The sequence below is a fragment of the Cyprinodon variegatus genome, unplaced genomic scaffold (genome assembly GCF_000732505.1).
Source record: "Cyprinodon variegatus isolate N-32 unplaced genomic scaffold, C_variegatus-1.0 Scaffold70, whole genome shotgun sequence".
Classification (NCBI taxonomy): domain Eukaryota; kingdom Metazoa; phylum Chordata; class Actinopteri; order Cyprinodontiformes; family Cyprinodontidae; genus Cyprinodon; species Cyprinodon variegatus.
This window is the reverse complement of record NW_015150523.1, coordinates 603,573-630,323: the sequence shown is the minus strand read 5'-3', so window position 1 is coordinate 630,323 and position 26,751 is coordinate 603,573. Positions and strand designations below refer to the sequence as shown.

The following is a 26,751-nucleotide window of genomic DNA, read 5'->3' as shown; positions in this document are numbered from 1 at the left end:
TAAAAGAAAAAAAATCAGAAAACAAATATATAAGAGGAATGACTCTCTGCTCAAACACAACGCCCGACTGAAGTGCCGTTATACGAGGACATGTGTTCAGACTTAATGTTGGCCCTCCGTTGATAAGGTGCTCTGCTGCAAAGTACAAACGTTGGCTGTTTACAACCAAAGGTTATCTGGCTACTCCTTAACGGCTGCTGCTGCTCACCAGCTGCTGTTTGGCTGTCTGTCACACATATGACCAAAATAAAAATTTATATATATATAAGCTTCTGTGGATGGATTTGATTATTCCAGAAAAGGGAAAAATGTAGAAGAAAGGAAAATAACTAAGAAATATTCCAAGTAAAGTAAATGTACATCTTCTGAGCATACAGAGCCACATTTTTCTAATCATAGCCATTCTCTTCAGTTCCCAATGGAGAGCGCTAAGGCTAATACTGACAGAGTTGTGTTTGTGCAGTAAATGATGTGTATGAATAACTCCCTGAAGCCGCTCTGGCCCTAACCAGCCTTCTCTTTACGTTTATATATCTCGGTGATTAAGAGCACATGTAGGACCAGCAGCTGCAGCAGTAAATATGGCTGATGGTTCTCAGTGTGATTGGAAATCAGTGTGACCTCAGAAAGATGCTTAATGCTTAAAATACTGAGTTAAGAGAAGTACTCACAATCTTTACATAAGTAAATGCAGAGATAGCTGTGTAAAAAATGACAAGTAAAAATACTGATTGAGTTCCCTCACTTAAAGGTATAGTGGAGGATGTTCTTTTTCCGGGTGGACCATCAAAATAAGTGGTCCTGCTAATTGTCAATCATTGTGGTGATATGTTAACGTAAGACCGTCCTTCATGCTCGTCCCCATTTTTGCTTACCAGTTGTGAGTCTGACATAGTGAAAAAACTGCGAATCTTGCTTTGGAAAGTAAGTTTTAAACAGAGCGTGCACAAGGAGAAATGGCCGTGTGCACGCTGTCGCATGTGTTTAATAGGCGTTCCCTCTCGGTAACGGGAGGGAACAGTGTTGTGCATGTGTATTTTATTTTAAATTCGCTTAAATCCTCCAGTTTACCATTAAGTGAAAAAGTACAGGTTCTTAATTCTTAATTTGATTCTCGATTAGAATGTCAGACAGGAAAGTATACTGAACAGAAATGATGCTTAAGCAGCTGAATACTTCAAGAGCTCTGTAATTTATCACAGTATTAAAGTTGCAAATAGCATTAAAAATTAAATAGAACTTGATAAAATAGAAATTTAAAATGGAATAAACAGGAAGTTGATGAGGCTAAGATGTTTTGCCTTTTAGAATCTCATCCATTATCTGTAAAGTTTCCATTGCAGATGATGCCCCCTGTCTTCATACATCTTGATAGCAATTTATTTCCATAAACAAGCTGATTTCCAACTGCACAAATTCTCGTTAAGCTCTCCATTTACCCTGCTCTCTTGCAGCCGTTAGGTCATGTCATTTTAAACATGCTTAAAGGTAACGAGTCAGTTTCGAGAAAGTAAGGAACCAAAACTATAGCTATTTCTCTTCAAATGTAGGGAATAAAAAGTGAAAAGGTTGTATAAAAAATAAATACTCAGGTCAGTACAGTACAGTAACTTGGTTACTTGACACCTCTGTTAAAATAAATATTCTGTCCTATTAATGTAAGGGCTGCAAAAGCGTGACGGGGGATGTAGCCCTAAACTTAGACTTGCACTAGAGCCACAATCACATCCATAGTAATATGTAGATTTAAAAGCTGGAGTCACACCAACAACCCTCTTATGGCTGTGAGCAGCAGGATCGTAGGCCCGTGATCAGAGTGATCTGACTGAGGCTGGCAGGTCATGTGCTTTAGTGTTATTTTGGCTTGTTTAGTCAGTTTTCAGCATGAATGAAAACATGTAAAAGAAAAACAGAGATCAGGAGGTACCGATGTTTTCACCTCACTGGATCTAAGTTTAACTTTTTGGCACCAGAACCAGGTTTGCTGCTCCATTTTTAGAAAAGCAGTTCCTATTTGTTTGTTTTTTTTAACTAATGATCAGGGACCTATGCCTTTTAGGGGCTTTCAGTTTGCTGATTGTGTATAATAGTAATAATAGTAATAAATGTTATTTGTAATGCACTTTATATTTGACGTAAAACAGTGGGAAATAGACAAAAGCAACAACTTAAAATGAAACCTAAAATCAACAACTCAGCAGAATACAAGGAACAAAGGAATGTTTTCAGTTCCCTTTTTTTAAAACATCCACTGTCTGTGAGACTCTGAAATGGTCTCCCATCGTCACCCATCGTTCAGAGCCATGTGGGTTTGGAGGACAGTCTTGTATTCTACATCGTGGTGAAATGGGAGCCAGTGCAGTGTGTGAATGATGGGGATGATGGGCTTTTTGCAGCCTATTTAGGATCTTGGCAGCGGCATTTTGAATATGTTGGAGCCAAAACAAACCAGCGCCCTGAGCCCCTGTGGACTTTTCGGGAATGGCGTGGAAGATCCCACGGCTGGATTCAGAGCCAGAAGAGCAGAGGTCCGAAGAGGTTCCGAAGGGAAATCCAGGTTGGTGACAGGAAGCAGCTTCACTTTCAGTAAACAAGCAGAATCCAGCAGGAGTCCAAAGACAGTTCAGGCAAACAGATCAGACAAGAACAGGCAGCCTCAGTGGTTGGGAGGAAAAACAGGTAAGGATCAGGTAATCAGAAACACTAAGGTAACCCTAGAGAACACTCTTACCACTGGCTTGTGAGAATAATCTGGCCCTGATGACTGGTAGAAGGCTGGTTAAGTAGGGGCAGGAGCAGGTGGATCAGGTGAATGGTAACGGGAAAATGAGCTGGGCAGGTGAATGAAATAAGGAATATAGCCATTCATCAGCGCCAATATCATGTCAGGTTGGGACATTTCGTAGCTGGGTCGATGGCCACCAGCTGGCTTTCTGGTAGTTCAGTGGTACTAGTGCTATGTCTGTTTAAGTCAGCTCATCACATCCAGTGTTGCCATTTGATTTAACCTGAAAAACACTATTAGGATGAAAACTTGGAGAAAATTGCCTTATTTTATCATAATGAACTGGATTTTGCTCTTTTATTGTGACTCTGTACCTTTAAGTTTTGTCCCCTGAACGCTATAAAACAATTCCGATAATTAGAACTTGACGTTCAATCTCAATGAGGTTTCCCCTACGAGATAATAAAAGATGAGTCAGCAGCTTCTTCCATGATGTTTCCTGGCAAAGCGTCCTAGCAGTAGATGTCACAAATATCAATGTGAATTTTTATTTAAGAAAATAAAAGTCTAGGAGAAACAAGTCCAGCTGGAGTAATTTATCATATGTCTACTGGGGAAAATGAAAGCATCTCAGGACTAGCCTCAGATTTTATGGTGTAATGCATCTCCTATGTCTGAAGTTTTTATGAAACACCTAGGATAGGAGATGCATGGATGCTTACCCATCTGGGGAGGTAAAGAGCTTCTCATCATGTCAATCAGTTTAGAAAATAATTATTGTGAACTCTGCAGTTTTTTTTTGTAGACATGCCCTCTTGGTAATTTAAAGGAATCCATTAAGGAGCTGACCCAGCTAACCCTCTTTTGATCTGCACACTGAAAGTTAAGCTGCAGTGTCAGCCTGACCGAAAGATGTATTTGCAAGATGGTTCTGGAAAACTCATCTTAGGAATGTGCTGTGGCCTTCTAAAAGTTGTGGAATCAAACAGATTTCCTGAGAGGAGCTTTATTGTCTCTTGGCCTCCATCAGAGTCTCAGCAGTCTAAAATTCCTTTGCTTTTTTTTGAATCGCATTAATCCGCTGCCTCTGACAGAATAGGTGCTGCAGCAGAAGTTGTCAGTTTGAGGTGAAAATCCTCCCCACTGTGATCTCAGAGAAGATATTTTAGGAGGTGTCATCCTGTTAGTGTCAGTTTGTAGCCCTGACAATTGGTTCTTTGTTGGAGGTCGATCACCTATATGCATTTGATAGTAAAAACGTGTTTCTCTACACTGTTAAAAGTTTTTTGCACTGTTTTGGGTCTTAGTTTGTTAAATATCAAAGTAGCTTGAAGAATTTATTCTATACTTTACATAAATTCTAAAGTTTTCATGCAGTTTCTTCTTATTTGATAGATTAGCCTTTCAAACATTTTGAAGTCAGATGTTTTGGGGATCCTTTTGCAACTAAGTCATCAAATGTCATTTTATATAAAAAAGTAATTGTGTATTTTTAGGGGGGTCTCCAGTCTGTTATTTTTGGTTTCCCGGACTGAAATATTTGGGAACTCCTGTTCTAAGTAACATGAATGCATTTGTGGAAAATTAAATGTGCATGTTTTGGTTTGTGTGAGAGGATAAGGAAAAGAAGAAAAAAAGGAAGAACAATGAAGGGTGGCAGGTGAAAAGGTGCATTGATGAAGTCTGAGGGACAAGATTCAATTCAGGGTTGGAGGCCTTTGTAATAACTTTTCTATTTTAATAAAACAATGAGATTATAGTTTTAGTATCCCCTCTGAACAAGACTATATCCGTTTGGTCAGAAATAGTCCCGCTCAGGAAGTGACTTGTTAGAAAAGCTTTGGACATAATTGTTGTGTCATCGCTAAAAAACAAATCACACTTCAAAACATTATTTTTAAATGACGAGAATTTTTAGGTGTAATTCCCTTGTTAGGAGCTTAAAATAAAGACTGCATTTACTGGCAGAAATAGCTCACTTACAGATCTCTGAGGATCGGTCATCCTGGTGGGAAGCTTCGGAGGTTTTGGTAGATAAAAATACTTCATCAGCGTGCAGTGTGACTTAGTTAATGCTCAGTTAAGCTTTAGAGGTTCATTAAATCCAATTTAAATCTTTATTATTTTATCAAAAACCTCCGATCTGAAAGACAATTGGATTGTATGAGGTCGTGACACTTAGGCTACGTTCACACCGCAGCCTGAAGTGACCCAAATCCGATTTTTTTTTTGCCAACATGTGACATGGATCTGATTTTTTTCCTGACAGTCTGAACAACACAGATCTTATTTTTTTCTATCCGACCCAGGCCACTTGGCTATGTGGTTCTGAATCCGATACGAATCTGATCTTTTCAAATGCAACCTGGGTCTGAAGGGCCAGGCCGCATTCATCCGACCTGAACACCATTAGAAAGGTCACTATTCTGCTTCTTGCTGCACAGAAGCGGCAAGAAAAACAAACACTATGGCGGATGATGATGCGGAGGACAGTATTATTTTTAACCATCTTGTAAGATTGAGGTTTTAAGGTTTGGTAAGATCGCTAGATGAGCTCCAGCACTACATTCATGTTGACTTCCGGAAACACGAAGAACACTGGCTTGTGACGTCATTGTGTCCTCTACTGCGCATGTGGGACACTTAAGCTGTATGAATGCAGTTCACACAGGAGATCACACACAAGTCACATATATTTGGAAATGTGAACGGCAACGCAAAAAAATTGGATTTCACAAAAAAATTGTAATTGAGCATTAAGGCCTGCACAGCCTTAGATCTTGTTAAAATGTGTAATGCTGGTCATACTGCACACGTTTCTCTACAGCTGTGCTTGCATAGTTCATACCAAGGTAGACCCTACATGTAGCTCTATTTTGGTCTGACATACACAAAAAATATGTCAGCAGTCAGACAGGAAGAGAGACATGACAGCAAAGTTGCAAAATCACAACTTTGTACCTAAGTTGTGAGGTACTCTTTGCCCTGTTTGGAAACACTGTGTGTGTATAGCAAGTGAGTGACTGGGACAAAAAAAAAATCAATAAAACAATGTAGTCAACAGTACTTAACCAACAACTGGAGCTCAGGAGGACAGAAAACAGATACAAGTGATATAGTGATCCTCTTTCAGCTTCAAATATACTATTAGGGAAGATGCTGGACAAGTCTGACTCATTTTATTCCCTTTCTTATGAGATTTAAAAAAAAAAAAAAAAAACCTTCAGCAAACTTCACAAAATGTTCTATAAGAGTTAGCATTCACTCCCTGAGCTGGTTCTCAACAGTTCCACTAGCTTTGTTTCTATGAAATAAAGTTCGTTCCAACATTTTTTGCCCCAAATTTCTGTTTTACAGATTGATTTTTATGTTACAATCTTTTCATTTCTAAAAGCAGGCTTTCCTCTGGAGTAAGGAGTGAAGATGCATTTTTTTATCCTGCATGGATGTCAGCAAAAACATTTTTGTTGTGATTGAAGTGAAGAAAATGTGATTTGTCATGCTCAACTTTAAAGGAATGCATGTCATAGTATTCAATTTAATCTTAAAAAGAGAAATTCAGAAAAAATAAATTCAAAAGCAGAAAATAAGTAGAAGCAAATTACAATTTAAAGCTTGGAAAAGAAGATATATGCAGCAAAGTTACTCAAAACCATTTTTGGGTTATAAAACTTTATCGTTTTATTTATCTTTGCTTTCAAAAATAGTGGAACAAAATTCACAGTTGTGTGGCTGCATTTTTCATTAAACATAGCTTAAATACCAATACCCATTTACCACTGGCACCCCTGCTGCTCTTACTTTCCACATCTTTTCTAGCTCCTCCTTCAGCCCTTGGTATTTCTCAAGCTTCTCGTGTTCTTTCTTCTTGATGTTGCTGTCGCTTGGGATTGCCACATCTATCACTACTGCCTTCTTCTGTTGTTTGTCGATCAACACGATGTCTGGTTGGTTAGCCATCACCTGTTTGTCAGTCTGGATCTTGAAGTCCCATAGGATCTTGACTCGGTCATTCTCAACTACCTTAGGAGGTGTCTTCCATTTTGACCTTGGGGCTTCCAGCCCATACTCATGGCAGATGTTCCTGTACACTATGACAGCTACCTGGTTGTGGCGTTCCATGTATGCACTTCCTGCTTGCATTTTACCTCTTGCTGTTATGTGCTGTATTGTTTCAGAGGCATCTTTGCACAGTCTGCATCGGGGGTCCTTTCTGGTGTGGTAAACCCCGGCCTCTATTGATCTTGTACTGAGTGCCTGTTCTTGTGTTGCCATGATTAGTGCCTCTGTCCTGTCCTTCAGTCCAGCCTTTTCCAGTCCAGTCTATATATATATATATATATATATATATATATATATATATATATATATATATATATATATTTATATATATAGAGAGTTTTCCTAACCCGAAACAGTAAAATGCGGGATGATCCAATTTGTGGGGCACCAGGACAGAGGTGAAAAATGCAGCACAGTCCTGCACAGATCTGTATCTGTTAACCCAGTACGTAGTAGGAGCCTCTCAATATGCACTGCAGCCAGTGTGACAGAAAAAACCCCCAAAACTTCTGATTTCTCTTCATTTAAATCCAGGCTCACTCTTTTTTTCTTTGAGCTTTAAAACAGAATCCTTCAAGCCTGACCATAACTGTATTTCCCCATTTATTCCCTTGCAATCAAATCTCATATGTTTTAGAGATTTGAACATAACATCTTCATAATCATAAAAATAATCTCCCGAGGATATTCTGTGGCATAAAAAGATTATTTCCAGATAAATTTAGTCTTGCATGAATTAAGCCTTAAAAAGTTCAGCTCACAATAGACGCATCCATAGGATCTAGGATCATATTTCATGGATTTTCCTACAAAAATAGAGAGGTAAGTGCACAGGTCTGGCTAACTCTTTTACGGAACCTTTTGTGCTCTTGTTAGATAATCAGTGATCCCGTTGAATGTAGACAGGGCCATTGTCATGTTTTCAATTTTGTCTAAATCTGTTGGAAAAACTCCCTTTGCCTCACTTTTCATGCACAGAGCAAAGACCTCAGAGCTGTGACAGAACGTGGTCTCAGCAACTGAGAGTATTTTGGCCAGAGTTTTTAGAGCAGGGAAATCTTCAGTCCCCAAACTTTGCACTGTGGAGGTATATTGATATTGATAGCTATTATACGACATAAATCTGTCATCTAAAAATGAACCCGCTCAGTCCTGATCTTGGTGGGTTTCCAAAAAATGATGAAAAACAAGACAAATCCCTTTTTGCACATACATCTTCATAATACAAGTCTTTGTAGTAAAAGATGTCTTTGTCTTTGGGTCTCTTACTGAGGCTTGCAAAATGAAGCTGTAGTCTTCTAAACCTTGAGGGCAACTACAAGGCATCATTAGCGCCAGGCTTTGTCCTCCCCTATTTGTCAGCGCTCCTAAATCCCCAACAATTGGTTCTCCACAGCAAACATGCAAACACACATTAACACATGACACCCCCTACATGTTTTTCAATGGGCCACCTGTGCATTAGGACATGCACACCTTCACATCACGGTAATTAGCAACATACTCAGGTTGCAGAAGGTCATGCATTTCACAATACAGGTGGAGTACTGTAATATGTGCTCCAACTTTTCTGCAATGACCCCACATGCTCCCCTTAAGAAGCACGTGTGCATTTCAAATTGTTTTGCACTCCCTAAAATATGCATTTTCACACACCCCAACAACAGCTAGAGCCCCCCGCTGCCTTGACTGCAACATTGGACAAACAATCCGCAGGTCAAAGGTCTGTTATTCCACTGAGACAGCCAGCTGAGTGTCCTGCAAACGAGACAGACTGTTTTCAGGCATGTGTGCAAGTCTGCTAACTTGGAGCTAAGCCCCAGCAACATGGTGTGTATTTTCATACATTAGGGGTACTGCCTTTGCCCTATTTTTGCACCGCAGATACAGTTTGTATATCCAAAAGCACTTTCACCAGTAACCCTGTCCGTGGTTTCTCATTTAGGCATTAGAATGTTTATTCACACAGGATCCAGGGGCCACAGGGAGAGTAAGAAAATGACATTAAGCTACAGGGATCACCTTTCACCTCTCCTTTGACTCTCCCAAGCAGTGCCGTTGGGTTTGGGAGCTTCACAACATCGAAATCCAATCGCAGAGCTGTTGTTTTGGGGTCAATGGCTGATGGTTTGGTATGGGGCCAAGACGTGTACAGTATCTCACAAAGGTGCCTCAGGGCTCTATGTCTCAAAGACTGCTTTACAAACTAGCCTAGAATATGTAGAACATCAGAAGCACTTGCAAAACTGCATATATCTCCCAAAACACAAATGTATTGTAACAGCTGGAGAGTAGTAGGAGAAAATTGGTCTGTGTGTTTTCCAGCAGCGTAAGACTATATCAGCATAACAAGAAACACCTAAGGATAGGCTAAGTAACTCTAACACCTAAAAGATCTGCCTCCTGTTCTATTCTTTGCAACTTTGAGAGTATATCTGCTACCCGAGAACAGCATACTCCTAATGGGCCATAGCCATCAGATCTCTAATATGTTGTGGGGCATCTTAATTAAGGATTTACTTGTGATTAGGAGAAGATAAGATTATTTCTGGATGGACCTGTATGCCAATAAAAAAAATCTAAAAATAAAGAAACATGGGATCCTGTTTTAAAACCAAACATAGCAAGGTGCTGTCAACACCATATGTCACCACACAGATGTTGCATTCCCCACAGCTTTTTGTTGATATGGGTTAATGTGTTATGGCTCTCTTTCCACGATGACCACAATTGCGAAACGTATTACTGTGTAAAGAATATCCTGCATGAGTTGTGAATCTTTGCCGTTCAGTTACCATTGATCTCTGAACTGCTTTGCCTGCTTGGTCAGCCAGATAGGTCATTCTGCAATGGTATTCTGCAATTGCTTTCTGCAATAGGTTCGAAGTTGTATTATATTTTATGTTGTTTTTTTTTTTACCTTGATTAAACCTTAACCACCACTTTATAATCTTGTTAAATCCTTTTTCTCTGTGGTATGTGGTGGATGGACGGTGTTAAAAAATGCAGCAAAGGATAACAGCAGAGCACCTTCAAACAAAGCTTGTCCAAACAACTTTGCACTGTCCAATTTCATCATCTTGATCCACAGGAATAGCTTGACAAAGGCAGAGTAATGCCTCCTAAAGGTGTTTCCAGCTTGTCTTCTCATCAGTCTCCTCTGCTTCAACAAACAGACCAAAGTCCTGTTTGTTTGCTCTGAAAATAAATAGCCAAGGGCCTACTTTGATTGCACATGACATAATCTTTGCAGTTATGACGTGTCCATTTGACGTGCTTTGCAGAACAATCAGACATGTTTTGGCAGCTTCTTATGGTTTTAATAAATAATGAGACTTTGTTTCTCTCTCCAATAAGTACAAACATGTGGTATGATGTATTAGTTTAAACAGAAAATCCTGAAAGAGATTTATATCGTAAATCTTAAATGCCCTAATAGCACATCCCAGGTTATCCACTAAATTTGCCTTTCTTTCCTACGTGTCTTTTCTGTTATCCAGCTTTTAATGTGTTTCATTCACAGACTGTCACTCTTTATCTTATTTGAACCATTTTTTTTTTTACCCCCAGATTATTCAAGGCAGATAAGCTGGCCTTTATGCTACACAGCTGTGCAGCATGAGTGTTTTAAAAAGTTCTGCCAAATCTATTTTTCTGGGGGTCAGCCTGTAGATTCTCTATAAAACAGAAGCCACTGATTTCCAACATATTTATGGTATTCTCAACATGGTTTGTCACTAGGGGTGTCAGAAAAAAATCGATTCTTTCAACTAACGATATTTCATTGATGACATTTGCCCTCAAATATTTAAAACGGATCTTAAAATTATTTATAGGCAAACATCTATTTCCTTATTACACACTATGCAAATTTAGAATAGTAAGCCAACAGCTACAAGTAGCATAAGTGTACCTGTCCATCTTTTTTAACATGCAGCTTCTATGACAAATGTAGGGGGGTCATAATTGTTGGGTAATAACTAGTTGCATTTACAGTATTCAGTTACATTTGCTTGACTATGTTTTTTAGAAAAAAAAATATTTATGGAAGTAGTTTTACAGCATTGTGCATTTTTACTTTTACATAAGTAAAAATATAATAAAGTAGTACTACTTTTATTTGAGTAAAATTTCTGCTCTCTCCATCCATTGTTAATTAGCTTCACTTACCAAAAACAAGCTTGTTTTAAACGTGCATCATTTAAAGACACACTATCTTCTTTTTTTGTTCTCAAGGCTTATTGGTTGAACTTTATTTTCCATTTGCTGAGTTCATACAGTATCAGTTAGGGGTTGAGTCAAACTATAATAAAAGTTATACTGTAATTTAACCTATTCTACATACTGTAACTATTGTTTTTTTGTTATAACTCAAAAAATATTAAATTAGTTGTTATGATCATGGGTAGCAAGTAGATCAGTTACTCAGTACTTGAGTAGCCTTTTTACCAACTAGTTCTTTAATCTTACTAGAGCAATTTCTTGAAAGGCTACTTTTACTTGAGTAAAAATATGATGAACTACTGCTACTTTAACTTACTGTACATACAATTTGTCGGTACTCTACCCAACTCTTTTATTAGGTTTGTCACAGACAAATCGTAAAACAGTGAATCTGTGTCTAATTGGTGTCTCACACAAAGAAAGGGAATTGAAGATGAAATTTGAATCTAAGAACTGATGCAAAGAAATACATTTTCAAAAGCAACAAAAATCATTACTGAACCATTTAATTCCATTTATGTTATAATTAAATTCCTTTTCAAAGTAATGCATTTCACTTGAAATTCCATATATATAGATTTATCTCAGTTTTTATGGGACAAGTTTCTGCCCATATTATCCTTTCTAGAGGTCCTGATTATCTTAACTAGGTGAAGTCACAAAATAGAGTGAAAAAACTTTTCAGATTTATTACGACTCCATTGTTCTCTTCATCTTCAAAGCTTGTCTGCTTGCACAAACGGCGAAGGTTAAGGAAGGTTCACACAGACATGTACTAAAGCTATGACCTCATTAGAAGCAGGAAGATGCTGGTTTATAGAGTTATGACATCCAGTTTAGAGTGTTGTGGCTGAACGTTATTTTTTTCTAGCTTCAACTCCCAGTAAGAAAACCTTTTTAGTGAGTTGCCAAGATCGTTCATTCAACGTGCGCTCCCTCCCCCGTTACTTGTGACTCCAGTGAAGAGGTCATCCAGTGGAGCTGAGTAAACAGCAGAAAGCTGCGGCTTGGTCAAGCGTCCAGGTCAAGGATCTTAAGAGCCACAAGAGATTTGCCACCCCCTGGGTCATTAATAATTAATGAAACCTGAGGCTAGGATAGAATGCCATGACTAACCATGTAAAGCAAAGGCAGTAAAACAAGACTGACCAGGAAGAGAAGGGGGTAGAGAAAGGAAGGAAGGGAGATGGAGTGGATATTGATAAGGCTCTGGATCAAACCCTGGCCACAAACTGTGCTCTCACTGTATGCTCCAGAGGCCCCAGACATAACAATGTGCACAAGCCAGTGATATTCTGATCTGTGGAGAGAGAGAGAGAGAGAGAGATGTTGGTCCTTATTCTTTAAATCTGACAAGCAGTGGCTCAGTAAGGGAAACAAAAACTTGGGTTTCAAAGTTGGAGAGGGGGGGGGAGCAGTCAGTGGAATGAAAAGCAGCATGAGAGTCTAGCTTTTCCCATGAAATCTTGCTGTCCTCAGCCCCACTGTCCAACAAAACATATTCTTGCCCTAGAGGTACTATCATGGTGAGACCTCCATTACGAGCTCGGTCTGATGAAAGAGTAGCTAAGGGGAGGCTTAGCAGTTTTGGCTTTTAACCCTCCCCCTACTGGGTCAGATATGAAAACAGATAGTTCTACATGATATTATATAGCAAGTGGTTTTAAAGAGAGTCTGTTTGAACATTGAAATGTGATCCCAGTCTGCTTCTCAGCAATTTTCTAATTATCTCTATTGATCAGCACCTTATTGTCCTAACTGTAGACTCTATTCTTATAAAAACTTACAGATATTTAACAAACATATTAATGTTGAATACGCACTTGGAGCCGCTACAGAAAGCAGTTGGATTTTTTTCTAAAGCCTTTGATGTCTTTGCAGACTTCCTCAGATGACTGCGACCCCCACGAAGGAATCCATGAGGGGAAAGAGGGCAAGTACCGCCTGCAGGTGACCCAGTTTGTCCAGAGGTTGGAGTACTGGCATAAAGACCTGAAAAACACCTTGGTCACTTCAATTACAGTGGTTCTAGTCAATGGTCGCACTGTAGCATATCTTGGGACAGCAGATGGACGACACATACAGGTTAGTAGGTCAATACAAGGCTCTTGTAAGGTTGTTTGATTGGAAAAAGCCTGTGCAGGCAGCTGTGATTATAATTTTCTTTTCTTTATTTAAACAACTAAAGGTTTTACAAAACAAAATGATTACATAATAATTAAAGTCTGGTTATTTTCTAAGCTCAGGTTTGACAGAATTTTTTTAAATTTAATTAGTCATATTTTAAGGCAATTCTTAAAGCAAAAACATTAACATTGTCCATCTGCTTCTTTTTTATTATTAATTTACTAGCTAATATACAAGTTAATATACTACACAGTAATAAGTAATATCAAAATAATACCTTTTCCACTGTCTATTGCCGGCAAGTGGTTGAGCTTCCTCGACTTAAATGATGCTTTTTTCAAAACCGTCACAGAAGTTTAAATAAAAGGCCTTGAAATCAACATTGAATTAGCTGCTCTAGACACTCTGATTGGTTTTGCAGCTTTAATAACAACATAAATATGCAAAACAGAGGTATGGCCTGAAGGACTCAAAGACTAGTTTTACTTCATTTCAGGTTTTTACTTCATTTCAGGTCTTTCCTGCCGTAATTATTTCAGACCAGATGGAGCAACCATTGTTATATGCATGGCTTTGTTGTCATAGTTAAAGTCCACTTGAAAAAAGTACAAAAAAGTCCGTTTTTGGTCTGAACCAAATCAACAGATTCTTCCGTGAGAATACAACCTAAAATATCTCTGTTCAACATGGAGCTATTTTTATTCAAGTCTATGTAGTCTAAGTAGTTTAGATTTTGAAATAATTTTTTCACTGTGTAACTAAAACGCTGTCATGCAACCAATTTAAGTAGTAGATTTTTCTAAAATGCTTGGTCTGTCAAAACAACACTTCTGACTTCCAATTAAGGGTTTAAGGGTTTAAAAAAACAGAAGCAGGGTGTGAATCTGAAACGCTACAAATCTGTTCTTCGTTGTAAGAACTCCAAATTATTACCCAGAAAATCCTAAGGTTTCAACATCTGGATAGCACTTTGTAAACAGATTTTACTTTGACAAGACATTGTGGCCTTTTGGGATCTTATGTAAGGAGCAAATATTGAGATCTGATATGGGATTACTTTTCATAAATAGGTAAATTGAACATTTATTATTCATCAGCTGTGTGTAGCTTTTTCATAACTCGGAGGATAGCTTTGCAGGGTAACTATTTTTCCAGGTTTTAGTTCTTATACAGCTCAAAAGTGGTGTTTTGTTTTCAAGTGAATGCAAGTGGTGTATTGCGCATTTTTGATTACGTTTTATCAGATCACAGTGAAGAATCCTCTATATAACACCATGTTTTCAATTTTTTTCTACTTACCCCCCTGTTTCTATGGCAGAACAGCACATCGGGTTCATGTGGACTGTTTCAAATGGAATGAAGGCCACCTAAAGTAAAAAAGCCAAATTACATCACGTGTTTTTGAAACTCAAGAAATAAAAGACATGTATGAAATAAGTAAAATAGATATGGAGAAAAAAAAAGCCTTGACAGCTGCAAGGCATGGCTGGGAGGGTGTAAAGGCAGCGGCAGCGGGGTGCGAGGGGGGCCTACAAGCTGAACGGCACGTTAATGGTGAACGGCGGGCTTCTCTAACATATTTCCTCGCACGGCATTTTGCGGTCCCTGTGCAGCTGTTGCTGTGTTTATCCTTTACAGTCAAATAGCACTCCACTCCTCTCACAGTTGGGCTTTCTCTACCCAATTCCTCACCACCACCATTAGGGTACACAAAACTGGTCCCAGTTGCAACAGCTGACTTTCTAAGCTCTAATGAAAGGTGGAATGTAAATTTCCCTAATTTAACCTTTTGGGTAGCAGCAAAGTTCTACCCCAACATACCCACCAGAGCTGGAATTGTGTCATACAAGCACTATTTAGGTATCACTTCATATAAGAGCAAATCTAAGGTCTTGCATTGTAGAATCTACTTAAAAAGCTGTGACAATAAAAACAAATCGGGACGAGTTAGTTGTAGGGAAGACATCGTCACTCACTGTAAAATTAAAATGCAGCTCAAACTTAAATAAATTGCTTCAGTTGGTAACAAGTACTTGAATCAATTTGATCCAACTTCCTTTATTAAGTTGAATACATGTAGTAAAACAACAGCTGCTAACACAACAAATCAAAATTTTTCTAACTTTTAAGACTCAACCACACTTCCAGCTTTCGATGAATCTGTATATAAACAATCCATATGTTCCTAAAGTCATAGTTAGGCCTACTAGCTTAAATTCTCTTCACTGGCTTACTTTGCTCCACACTAGAATTGAAAGCCCTTCTTCTCTCATACAAAGCCCTAAATAATCAAACTCTGTCTTATATCAGGGATCAGATTTATCCTTATGTTCCTAGGTTATGTGATATTGTTTAAATTTATATCCCAGTAACTCCCTCTGGCTGCATACAAAATTTATCTGAAAGATGCCATACTGCTGGCGTATAACTTGTTTGCTTTTGTGTCTAATGTTGGTCGGTTGATTGATTAGTTCTTACCTTGATGCTGTATCCCTGTAATGTTCTGAAACAAGCTTCTTGGGATGATTCACTGTAAATTAGAATTACCGCTGACCGTTTATTCAGGTAATATTGGTTGTTTTTTTAACAACTCCGAGCTATCGCTGTACTGAGGCACTGCCGGACAGACAGGCTTAATTAAGTCGCTACCTCAGTTGTCGCCATCTGTCTTTCTGATTGCCCTGTGGTACTCCTTGTAGAACCTGGTGCTAGAATTCTATGTAGACTCTAAAAGGACTATCAGAACACTGTTGGGATGGATGCTGGGTGTATTTAACTCTAATTTATCATAATAAAATGTTTTTAGGTCTTGTTTATATAGGCATATAATGTGACTAAGCACCTTTTACTAGTAAACTCTTACTTCCAAGTCGCTAAGATGCTTCATTGCATTCAGAAGGACACTTACAAACTAGAGTGACTGCAGTATTCTATTCACTGCTCTCCTGTGGTATGTATGTTCACCGTATGACCCCCCAGCCACCTGCCATCTCCATCTAAAGCTATGCAGAAGAAAATCTATGAGACATTCTGCTCTACACCATCGACGTTCATTTCATTGTTAGGACCTGTCAACTCTTCATGTGTTTCAGTTTCCTTGTCATTCCCAGCGGACATAGCAAGATGGAACATAGGGTAGGGGCAGTGAAAGAAAAGGAACGTTGTTTCCCCCCCTGTAGACTGACTCAGGAAGTGTTCCCTCAACTTCAGTCAGCCCACTGTGGGAATAACACAGCGCCAGTGTTTATAGGCCAAACTTCCCCCCCAGCCTCCTTAATACAATAAGCTGTAATTTACACCACTATTACCTCTAGAGAGATGGCTGTTGTGTGGCCTCGTCCCCTGCGGAAAGCCACCTATTATCCCCGCTGTTACAAAGCTAACGTTGATCATGAGGTTCAAGCAGTGAGGGGAATGATGCTGGAAACAATGGATTTTTGAGCAGAGGAGGCAGAGGGTCAAAGCTGTGGGTGAGACAACTGAGAAAAAGTACATGTAGGCCTTACTATGTTGAGTAGGTCAGGTTTTTACTGGATGCCCTGACGCAGAGTAGGTTAGAGGCAGAGGATGCAACAGTTATCGGTTTCACAGCCTCCAGTAACCCCTGACACAAGTTACAACTTTAGTTTGTGTGTGTGCAAGTGAATGTGGGTGTGTGTATAATTTAGAAAGGGCTTACATTACTGGTGTAACCACATACCCCTTTATTAGCCCTGTGTGGTTTTGGTTGCTTCAAGGCCAAAAACAGCAGCATAACCACAAGTCATACATTTTGCACCAGGTAGTTTCATTGTATGCCTGTGGGGGTGTAAACTTATGCTATGAAAACTTAGGTTGATGTTTAACTCCTGTTAACAGCAGGTTACTTTCACTTGTTTGAAACTCACTGATTACTAAATATTAACTTCAGCAAAAGAAAAACAAAAACGTGGGTTAGTGCAAACTTTTTAATTGATCCATAAACACTTTAAGTGATTCATGTGTAGATTTTTGTATGTCTTAATGAAGGGTGAGTAAAGAAAGTGACCAGTTTTTTTTTCCTCAGCTGTTCATCTAATGTAGCTTATATTCAAAGTTTCTGACTAAGTCACTATCTATTAAGCAAGATGCATTTTGAATGCATAGTTAACATGTATCACTAAGTTATAAAGCATTTACTGATTAATCTATTCACTCTTTATTAGCCATCTGTTAGGGTAGTCCTATTATAAAGTGGTGTACAACATTTTTTGTGTTTCTTTGTATTTCTATATATTAGCCCAAATCAAAGCTGTCTAGCAATTGTAAAGAAGGAGAAAGATTTTGTATTTTATACAATCTAAGGAGACAGGTTTTCATTCAGTCATCTTGTTAAAAAAACATTTAGGTGCACTTAGATTGGATCATAAGTCAAACATTTTATTTCACCTATAACACACAAGCAAAACACTTGAAGAAAAACAAGAACAAACTGTCTTAGAGGAGAATTAAAAAATATAAAAATTCAGGTGGAGTTTCTGACTGTTTCATAATTTTGTGCTGTGTTCGCCTTTTAGGTCAAGAAGTCCAGTTATGACCTTCACATTTCCTGCTGTCTAGAGACACACTTATGAACTTCTTTCACCCATCACTTCCCTTACCATTCTTCCACTAAGGCTAGATTTTGGAATTATATGGCTGATGGTCAGCCGTTCATACTGCGTACATTTTAGGAAATCCTCAGGTCCCTGGAAATAAGTTAATTAGAAAAAAAGCTATCAGGTCTTAGGAAAAATTTCTGTTTTACAGCTTTAGGAATTAACCTATTGGGTCTCCGGTGTCATTAACGACATTTCTCTTTTTTAAATTTTCTGAAATCTTAATCAACCAGCAGATGTTAAAAATAGTTGCTCACCCAAAAACATCTGCAAAGTTAATTTTGGGTCATAGAAAATGTAAATATCCGTTCAGTTGGGTAAAAAATTTATTGATTTTAAAAAAGGGCTTGTTTCCTGAAACATGACACCAAACAACTCTTTTCTTTAAGATCTGATAGACCTTATAACTTATTTCCCAAGACCTGAAGATCACCTCAAATGTAGGTTTACAAAACATAGTATGACAAATAGTCTTTTACACAATTCCCAGCAAACTTTATTGGACAAAGCGTAGGTCTTACCCAGACAGGGAGGACACCTTGTGGATCACTTTTCTGCTCCATGTCAAGGTGTGCTGGCACAGCGTGACAATAACCTCCTGATGTCCTCTGGCGTGTTCAGTTGTTCTATTGAACAGACTGCATATGATACGTCCCACTTCTATTAATCCTGGCTTTTATCAGCATAGCTCTGCAGCAATGAAAAGGTGGTGAGTGAATAAAATCCCATCATCTGACCTTCCTTTTGGCTCAAATACACTGAGAATAGAAAAGACAAAGACAGTTTAAAATGTAAAAAAAACGCTTAATTTCCTGACTTCCCTTCTGAACAAAAAGAATTTCAGTTCTAGGCTTTCTGTCATTAATGAAGATTTCGAGAGACACAGTAAATAAGGATATAATTAATTAATAAGTTAGTTATTAGTTTGTCTAGAATCATTGAGGCCCTGCTTGTTTGTAGAGTTTACTTTGTTTTTCTTCCCTATGGAACATCCTGTGTTTCTCCTCCTGTACAGGGATTCTTGATCACCTTGAAACAAGTACTGTTTCAAGTGTTAATAATCATAATAATAATACACAACTAATAACCACCTCAGATGTTTTTCTTAGCTGTTCAAGAAATTTCTTATCAACCTCTACCTTTGTTTACATCGTTTGCATTAACAGGGGACAAAGCCTTTAACCAAAACTAAGTTTGGCTGATAATTGAATAAGAAATAAGTGCTAAAAAATAATAAAATAGAGAAACCAGAAGCAGAGGCATCAGAAAATGTTCATTTTCTTCCAGGTGTTGTTCTCTCGATATGCCTCTCCCCATGTAAACATCGCCCTCGACTCCAATCCTGTCACTGCCAGTGTGGTGCTGCCAAGGACCCCCCAGTCAGAGGGGGCAGTGCTGATGGCGACAGGGAACAAGGTAGGCGGGGGTCACAGATTAATGAGATTTGTGTTTTTTATAGTTTGCTTTGTAGAGTTAGAATAAAGATACAATGGTCGTCATTGAATGTAATCTAATGTATGTTTTCATATTTAGGGTTTTATCCAAACTCTTTAGCAGAAAAAAAATGAAGAGACTTTAATTTGCATTCCTGTCATAAAGCTTTTTGTCCGGATTTTTTTGTTTTACGTTCTGTTTCCCTCCTAGATCACCAAGATCCCTCTGATTGGCCCAGGCTGTGGTCAGCTGACTACCTGTACGTCCTGCCTGCTGTCATCCAGAGTGACCCAATGCGGCTGGTGTGATGGCCGCTGCACCAGAAGGAACCAGTGCTCATCCTCCTGGGTTCAGGATAACTGCACGCCAGTCATTACTAAGGTATGTAAAGCCCTTGGTGGTTTTGATCAAGAGCACCAGCTTTGAGCTTCTGTGTGGGACATATGGCTGACTTATCCTTAGATGCCATGGATAGCAAGCCTTGTCCCTCTCACACCGCACTCTCAAACCTTCACCTCCATGAACAAACATGCGATCACTTCAACACAAAAAAGACAAAACAAGGATGTTTGAAAATACTTATCGTAATATTCTTGAAAAATTTTTTACCTGTCCGGGGACAATTTAAATCACAGACGCCAGTAGATAAAGTTTGTGCCTATTTTCAAAAATCCTGTTCTTTGGGGGTGTTTTGGATGGTTGTTTTTTTGTTTGTACCTGCCAATAGCAATTCTAATTTAGTTTGACTTTGGTATCAATATTTTAAACCTTCCTGTTGGACATGGTATCATATTCAGATTCTAGGTATGGGTTTATTCAGTTACGCTCAAAACAAAAAACAAAGCTGATTTTAATACAAAATAAATAGATAAACATGATGAAAAAAGAAACCTCAGGATCTTGTATTTGGTCTCAGCACCGTTAGCAAGGCTGGTACTGCCAAACCTAATTCTCTGAAATAGATCCTGTTGTTGCCTGTGCACATTCCCAGTCATAGCCACAAAACAGGCCTAAATCAGAGGTGACTGGACTTTTGCTCAGTTTTTATAAAAACATTTCAACACTATACACAAAAATATTAGGTTCATGACGTAATAGAGTATTAATTGTTTTTCGAAGATAAAGGCTTTGATTTATATTTAGATTTCTACAAAGCTTTTGACTTTAATCAAATCCTTTATTGAAAATCCTTATTATATCTAATATATATTATTTCTTTGAGCTGCAGAGAAAGAGACTGTTTTTTCTTAAGAATAGCCAAGATATTGAGCCATTGAATGTGTTTGGTTATCCTCTGATCATAACTCAGCTCTGGATTATATTTAGAATTCTAAAAATATGAATGTCAGACTGCAAAAAAATATCTCAAAATAAGTCAACATTTCTTAAATTAAGTGTATTTACACTTAATTTTAGTAGGTAAATAATATGATTTTCCAGTGAAATTAGTATTTTTACTATTAAAATAAGATACTTAGATAATATGGGATTGAAATTAGACAAAGCAACAGTTTTTTCCTATTTTAAATGGAAATTGTCATGTTCCATTGGCAAAGTGTCTCACTTATCTTTATTTAAGTGTGCTTATTTAAGAAAAAAATACTTATCTACATTTAAATTTTTTCCAGTTCAATACATGATTATCAGTAAAGCACCTTATACGGGATTCCAGTGAGAGAAGAAATATTTAGGCGAGACCATAACAAAGGATTATAAGGCAAAAGGAGATCTGAATATTTTGCCATAAAGGCAATTTATTAAATCTTTTATTCATGGCTACAAAGAGATATGTCTATTTTGGATGAATTTGGATCACCAGAGTGGAGGCAACATTTGAGACAATATAGAAACTAAATGAAGCTGAGATGTGAAACTCAAATTTGCCTCATGAGCTATAGAAGAGCAAACTTTGACTTGTAAAATGTTTCTTTTGCAAGTCTGGTTGCCCCTGAGGTAAACATGTTTCACAGTTTCTTAGTTCATTTTTTCTGAATGGTGCAGGTTTTTTTTTTTTTAACAACCAGGTAGTATAGCTGAATGTGTTCGAAATGTCATCAGGACAAATAAAGTTTGCTCCATTCAGTTCAGCCTTCCTGTTGATGCCTCAAATCTGCACTCTCTCTCACCTGTTGTGACTATTATAGCCTCATATACAGACTGCTTATTAAACAGTGCTTCTGATTTGAATTTATCTTTTTTCGATTAAGTCTTTTCTCTTAACTTGGACACATTTTCAAACCTTTATCTTATGCAATGGAGAGCATTACCCAAGGTGAAGTGGTTTAAGTTTTTGACTGTAATGCAGGGCATGGGGGTTTTGAATCCAGGTTGCATTAGGACCGATATCCCACATAGAAACTTCACCTAGTCTGTGAGCGAGTTCTAGTGACTCGCTGACCTCTAGATAAAGGACACAAACAGCTTATGTAAAGAGGGAATAAAAGCAAGCCAAATTGTAAGCCAGAGGCTGCAGCTCTGACAGCTGTTGCACATATTTTATGGTGAAATCCAGTGACATCTGGGGACTGTGAGCTACTTCACTGTTCTTGTTGGCTGCAGAATAATTACTTCGACTCTGATGTATCTCCAGCCAAACACTGTAAAAAATGACTTGGGTTGCATTGGAACTGGCTTCTCTATAACAAGCACAATTTCACAAAATAAGAATTTGAAAGAATTTTGTATATATATTTATTGAAGGACTAGAAAGTGTTAGAAAAAGATTTATAGGTGTCAACTATATTCTAACAAAGAAAACAATATCATGTTTGATTGATGCTCTATGTCTTTCTGTTATTTCTTTCTAAACATAAAAAATTATCTGTTTCTAATTGTTGTTCAAATAGCTTTCATTTTCAAAATGAAATAAATAGGGTTTCGACAGTTTTATTGCATGTTGGAATAAATTCAAAGGTAAAAAGAGAATTTAAAATTTTAAAAGATGAAAAGACGTTGATGTGGAAATATTTATGCATTAAAAAAAAAGAATTGTATTAAAGTCCCAAACAAGTTTCATTGCAAGTACAAACATGTTTATGTAAATTCTAGAATAACTTTGCTGTTTTCTCAGATTTTGTTTCTTAATTTTTTTTTTGTTCATATTTGATTTTACTAACTTTTTCTATTTTTTTAGAGAAATTTTATTTTTAAATTGTCCTTTTTTTATTTATCTTTTATTTATATTTATTGATATATATTTATTTATCGTTTTGTGATAACAAACTTTTACTTTTACTTTTTACCCTTTACTTTACTTAACTTTTAAAACATAAAGTCTGTGTCATGACTTTATCTACAGTCAATCACCAGAGTCTGAGGAAAAAAACAACAAGTTGCTCTCAAAACCTTCTTTTGATTAAGACTTTTTCGGGATCACATTTTTACAAAACATGTTGTTTGAAGTATAATGGAACAAAATTCACTCCATATATTTCAGTCAATAGCGACTTGACACCTGATTTGAACTTAGCCAATAAAGACAAGAGACTAGACTTAAAACCAGGGAAATTACTTGAGAGCATCTGTCTCTGTGTTCTCCTGCAAGCTTAATTAAAGGTAGACAATTTAGAAAAATAGAAGAGAATGAAATAAAACAAAAGAGAACAGAATATAATAAAATTTACCACAACAGAATAAAATGGAATATAACATAATAGAATAGAATAGAACAGAATAGAATAGATTAGAATAAAATAGATTGAAATAGATTAGAACACAACAGAATAGAACAAAATAGAATAGAATAGAATAAAACAGAATAGAATAAGTGATTCTGAATGTCTGAACATCATGTGACGTTTTAGTGCGTCTTTAATTGAATTTAAGTGCTTTTTAGATCAGATCTAATATAATGATTCAGGCGGCCTTCAGCTAAAAGTTCACTTTGTGTGTAAGATGCAGGCATTTAAAGCTCGGTTCTCCTCTTTATTCACTTTAGGTGTTCCCATCATCAGGACCAATCAGAGGCTCGACAACAGTAACGATTTGTGGACACAACTTTGGCTTCGATAAGACAGAGAACTTTAAAACCTCGATGGTGAACGTGGAGGTGGCTGGAGCCACCTGTAAGCTGGCTCGACAGGACCGTATCAACAGGTGTGTGTTTGCGTGTGTGTCAGGCTTTTTAGGTCGGCTAAATGCAGGTTTTTCTGCCATTCTGTGAAGAGAGTACTAAGCACCTTAAGATACCCCTAAGAGGTTTTCAGAGAAATTGGGACCTGCATGTTGGTGCCTTGTAGGAGAGCATTTATAGCAAGAATGATTGTGTGGAAGAAGGAATGTAAAAAATCACACAGACACCCCCCCACCCAACACATGACCACCTTAAGTGAAAAATTGCTGGGGGAAAAAAACACTGAATGCAAGCTTTTCCCTCTCCCAAATCCACTGGGACCTCGTCCCATTCAAGAGCTGCTTTTTTGCTCCAAACAACGTTATTATAGGAGAATAAAAAAATAAAAACAGCCCTCACAATCTGGGCTAAAGATTGAGTCTTTGTGCATTCCTGCTGGATACTGCATGATCATTAAATTAGGCTAAATGCTGGGTGCTGTGGTAAGAAATAATGGTTGGTTTGTGTTTTGTTTGGGGGGGTCGGTTGCAGATGGACTGAGATCCAGTGTTCCCCAGTGTTCAGTGGGAACTTTACGCCATCCGGACATTTAGTAAAGGTTACCAGTGGCCACAAGGTATCCAAACTGGAAGGCTTCAAGTTTGTGGTAAGTTATCTGTTTCCTTCTTTCCCCCAGAGAATAATTTTTTTTGGATTCTTTTACGTTTTCCATATTTTATAACCTTTCTAGACATTTTTTTTCATTTAAGCGAAACTTCAAAGTACTTCTTAGGTTTTACACATGAGAGACTAAATCAAAGGAAGAAAAGGTTGCAAAATGGAAGGAAAGTTACAGGAGGTTCCTACAAATAAAAACCTGTCAAGTGTGGCCTGCCTTAGCATCTAACCCCTTTATTCTGACGCTCTTCAATAAAACCCACTAAAACCCGTGGACAAGGAGGCTGGTCAGTTTATGCAAAAATGGATGCATGCAAACATGGAAAAGATTGCAGACTGGGGTGCAGATTTCCCTGCAGGTCTAAATGTGCAGACGGAGCTACAGTTGGACAGTATCAATCAGAAACTGACTGCAACTTAAACTTGAAATAGAATATTTTATCATATTTACTTATTGTGGATATGATTAGGTTGTTTGGAAGGATTTTTATTGTTACTGTTGCAAGCAAAGACTATGTTTTGTAAATTGATATAAAAAAAAATACAAGGTAACAAAAAATATTTTAGGAAGTCACTTTGCTGCACTTTGCTGTTCTCTTTGCTAAGATCCAGCAGACCAATAGAAATGCATCTTTGATCCTCTCTCCAGACGAAAGTCCGCCACCAGAAATGAAGAGAAGGGGATCTGGAAAAGGCAATCTGAAAACAATGAAATTCATAAAACTTAATCTTTAAAAGAGAAATAAGAAAAAATAACTATAAAAAATTAAATTTGAGAAAAACATTTATACAATTGAAATATGGGAAAATACTAAGAACATTTAAATAAATCCAAGAAAATAGCAAAGTTTCTATCAAAACTGTCTGCTCTCCCCTATTTGAGAATCTCTGGGTTATTTAAAGCAAAGGGCCTGGGACTCTGCTCCACTAGGTCCAATGTCCTGCAGCCTAAAGTCCAGCACACCTGAATCAAATGGCTGAATCACATCCTCAGTGTGCAGGTTCTCCAGAGTCCTGGTAATCATCTCATTATTTTTCTCAGCTGTGTTGAAGCAGATACACATACAACTGCGTAGGACCCCCAACCCTCAAGGACCGTTTTTATCCATCCCTGGCCTTGTCAAAGTCTAGACTAAAGACAAATTGAGAATCAGTGGCAAGACTTGTATAAAACCAATGTATTCTACTCCTTCCATGTGACAAATATGCCACACTTTATACAGACTAAACTCCCATGATAACATTAAAAAAAGTTTTTTGGTTTTTTTAAGTCCAAGGGCTGCAATCATTTTCTACGCACTGCAGTGCGTTCAACACGGTGGTGGCTGCATCATTAAGTAGCGGTTGAAAACGTACCTTCTCTTCTGTAACATGCAGAGTAAATACTCATATGAGCAGTTTTATTTAGATTACACGTGCAGGTTCAACACCACAAGATCCCAATATGTCACATGCATAGGTGCACGAACCTGCGGTGCACTCATGGCTTCCTTTCCACGCCAACGAGCCTCCGTCCTGAATGTTTGTGGACCTGCTTCTATGCGCTGCTGTTAAGGACTGTTGTTCACTCCATGCATCCAGGACCCAATGATCAACGACATCTTTCCCACATTTGGTCCAAAGTCTGGAAACACCATGTTGACCATCAGAGGAGCCTTTCTGGACACTGGGAACAAACAAGTGGTGACCATAGGGAAGGCAAGCTGTAAGATCCAGAGGTCAGTAAAAATATTCCCCTGGTTTCACTTTACTTTTGACGATCTTTGCTTTATTTTTTATGCTTTTTCTTAATCAAAGAGCATAATTGTTCAATTATAAAGTATATATAAACTGTACCGTTCCAACTGCAGCCTGTCGTCAACCATGCTGACCTGTAGGACGCCGCCACAAGTCGTTCCCTCAGAGCAGCCGGTGAAGCTGACGGTGGATTCAGTGGAACGTCATGCTCCCGTCCCGTTCACCTACAACAAAGACCCAATCATCAGCAGCATTGAGCCATTACGCTCCTTCGTGAGGTAAGAAACCCTGTTCTGGTTTCAGTCCCAGAAGCCTCCTTCTGGTGGGGGGGGGCATCTGAAACAGATCAATGCTGAGTTTTACAGCAGTAGGAAGTGAGTAGGAGGAGAGAAGTTGCTAACGCGAACAGCAGGTACCTCCCGGTGGGAATCTCCTGTGTCTGACTCTTACCCTGATATCACCCCCCCTTGCAGTGGAGGCTGCACGGTGTCGGCTCATGGCTCCAACCTCCAATCCGGCCTCCAACCACAGATGGTTCTCACCACCAGTCAGGATGCTACAGTCTTCCCTGTGGTGAGTAAAACATGAGGTCTCTCCTCTAACACCAAGCAGCCAACAGAAGTATATTTTCTCCCACCTTTCTGTAGACCTGTTTCTGTGGCTCATGTCAACTTTGGTCACTTTGAGGGTGAAGCCAACCTGGGAAACTAATCTGCCTGTGACTGGCTACTTCTCAGGAAATATTTAGACAGTGCTGTCTTATCTTAGCTTAGCATACAAGGACTAATTGAAGACAATTAGTCTGAAGATGCTTTGCTGCCATTACTGACCACAACCTGGACGTAAACCGTACTGCAGGATACGTCATTGTTAAACACCTGTAAACACTCTAAGTATCAGACCTTACTTGTAAGTTGAGATACACAGTTCAAATATTATCACTATATTGGGTGATATTATCACGATAAGGATAAAAGTGATAATGATGTCCACCCCTTATCCATTGTTAGTCTGTAAATATACAAAAATGACTTGCAAACTGAGCTGAAATAGATAGATAGATAGATAGATAGATAGATAGATAGATAGATAGATAG

General features: G+C 38.1%; 1 protein-coding gene across 3 annotated transcripts in view; it reads left to right on the top strand.

Moving 5' to 3' along the window:
- met (MET proto-oncogene, receptor tyrosine kinase) overlaps positions 1-26,751 on the top strand; it is a 97,048-nt gene that overhangs the window by 29,355 nt on the left and 40,942 nt on the right. For all 3 annotated transcript variants that reach the window (XM_015372244.1, XM_015372243.1, XM_015372242.1), the window contains 8 exons: positions 12,893-13,096; positions 19,042-19,170; positions 19,399-19,569; positions 23,126-23,283; positions 23,792-23,906; positions 25,499-25,635; positions 25,768-25,932; positions 26,128-26,227. In XM_015372244.1, the coding sequence (XP_015227730.1) occupies positions 12,893-13,096; positions 19,042-19,170; positions 19,399-19,569; positions 23,126-23,283; positions 23,792-23,906; positions 25,499-25,635; positions 25,768-25,932; positions 26,128-26,227 (1,179 nt within the window). The remainder of the gene's footprint in view (positions 1-12,892; positions 13,097-19,041; positions 19,171-19,398; positions 19,570-23,125; positions 23,284-23,791; positions 23,907-25,498; positions 25,636-25,767; positions 25,933-26,127; positions 26,228-26,751) is intronic.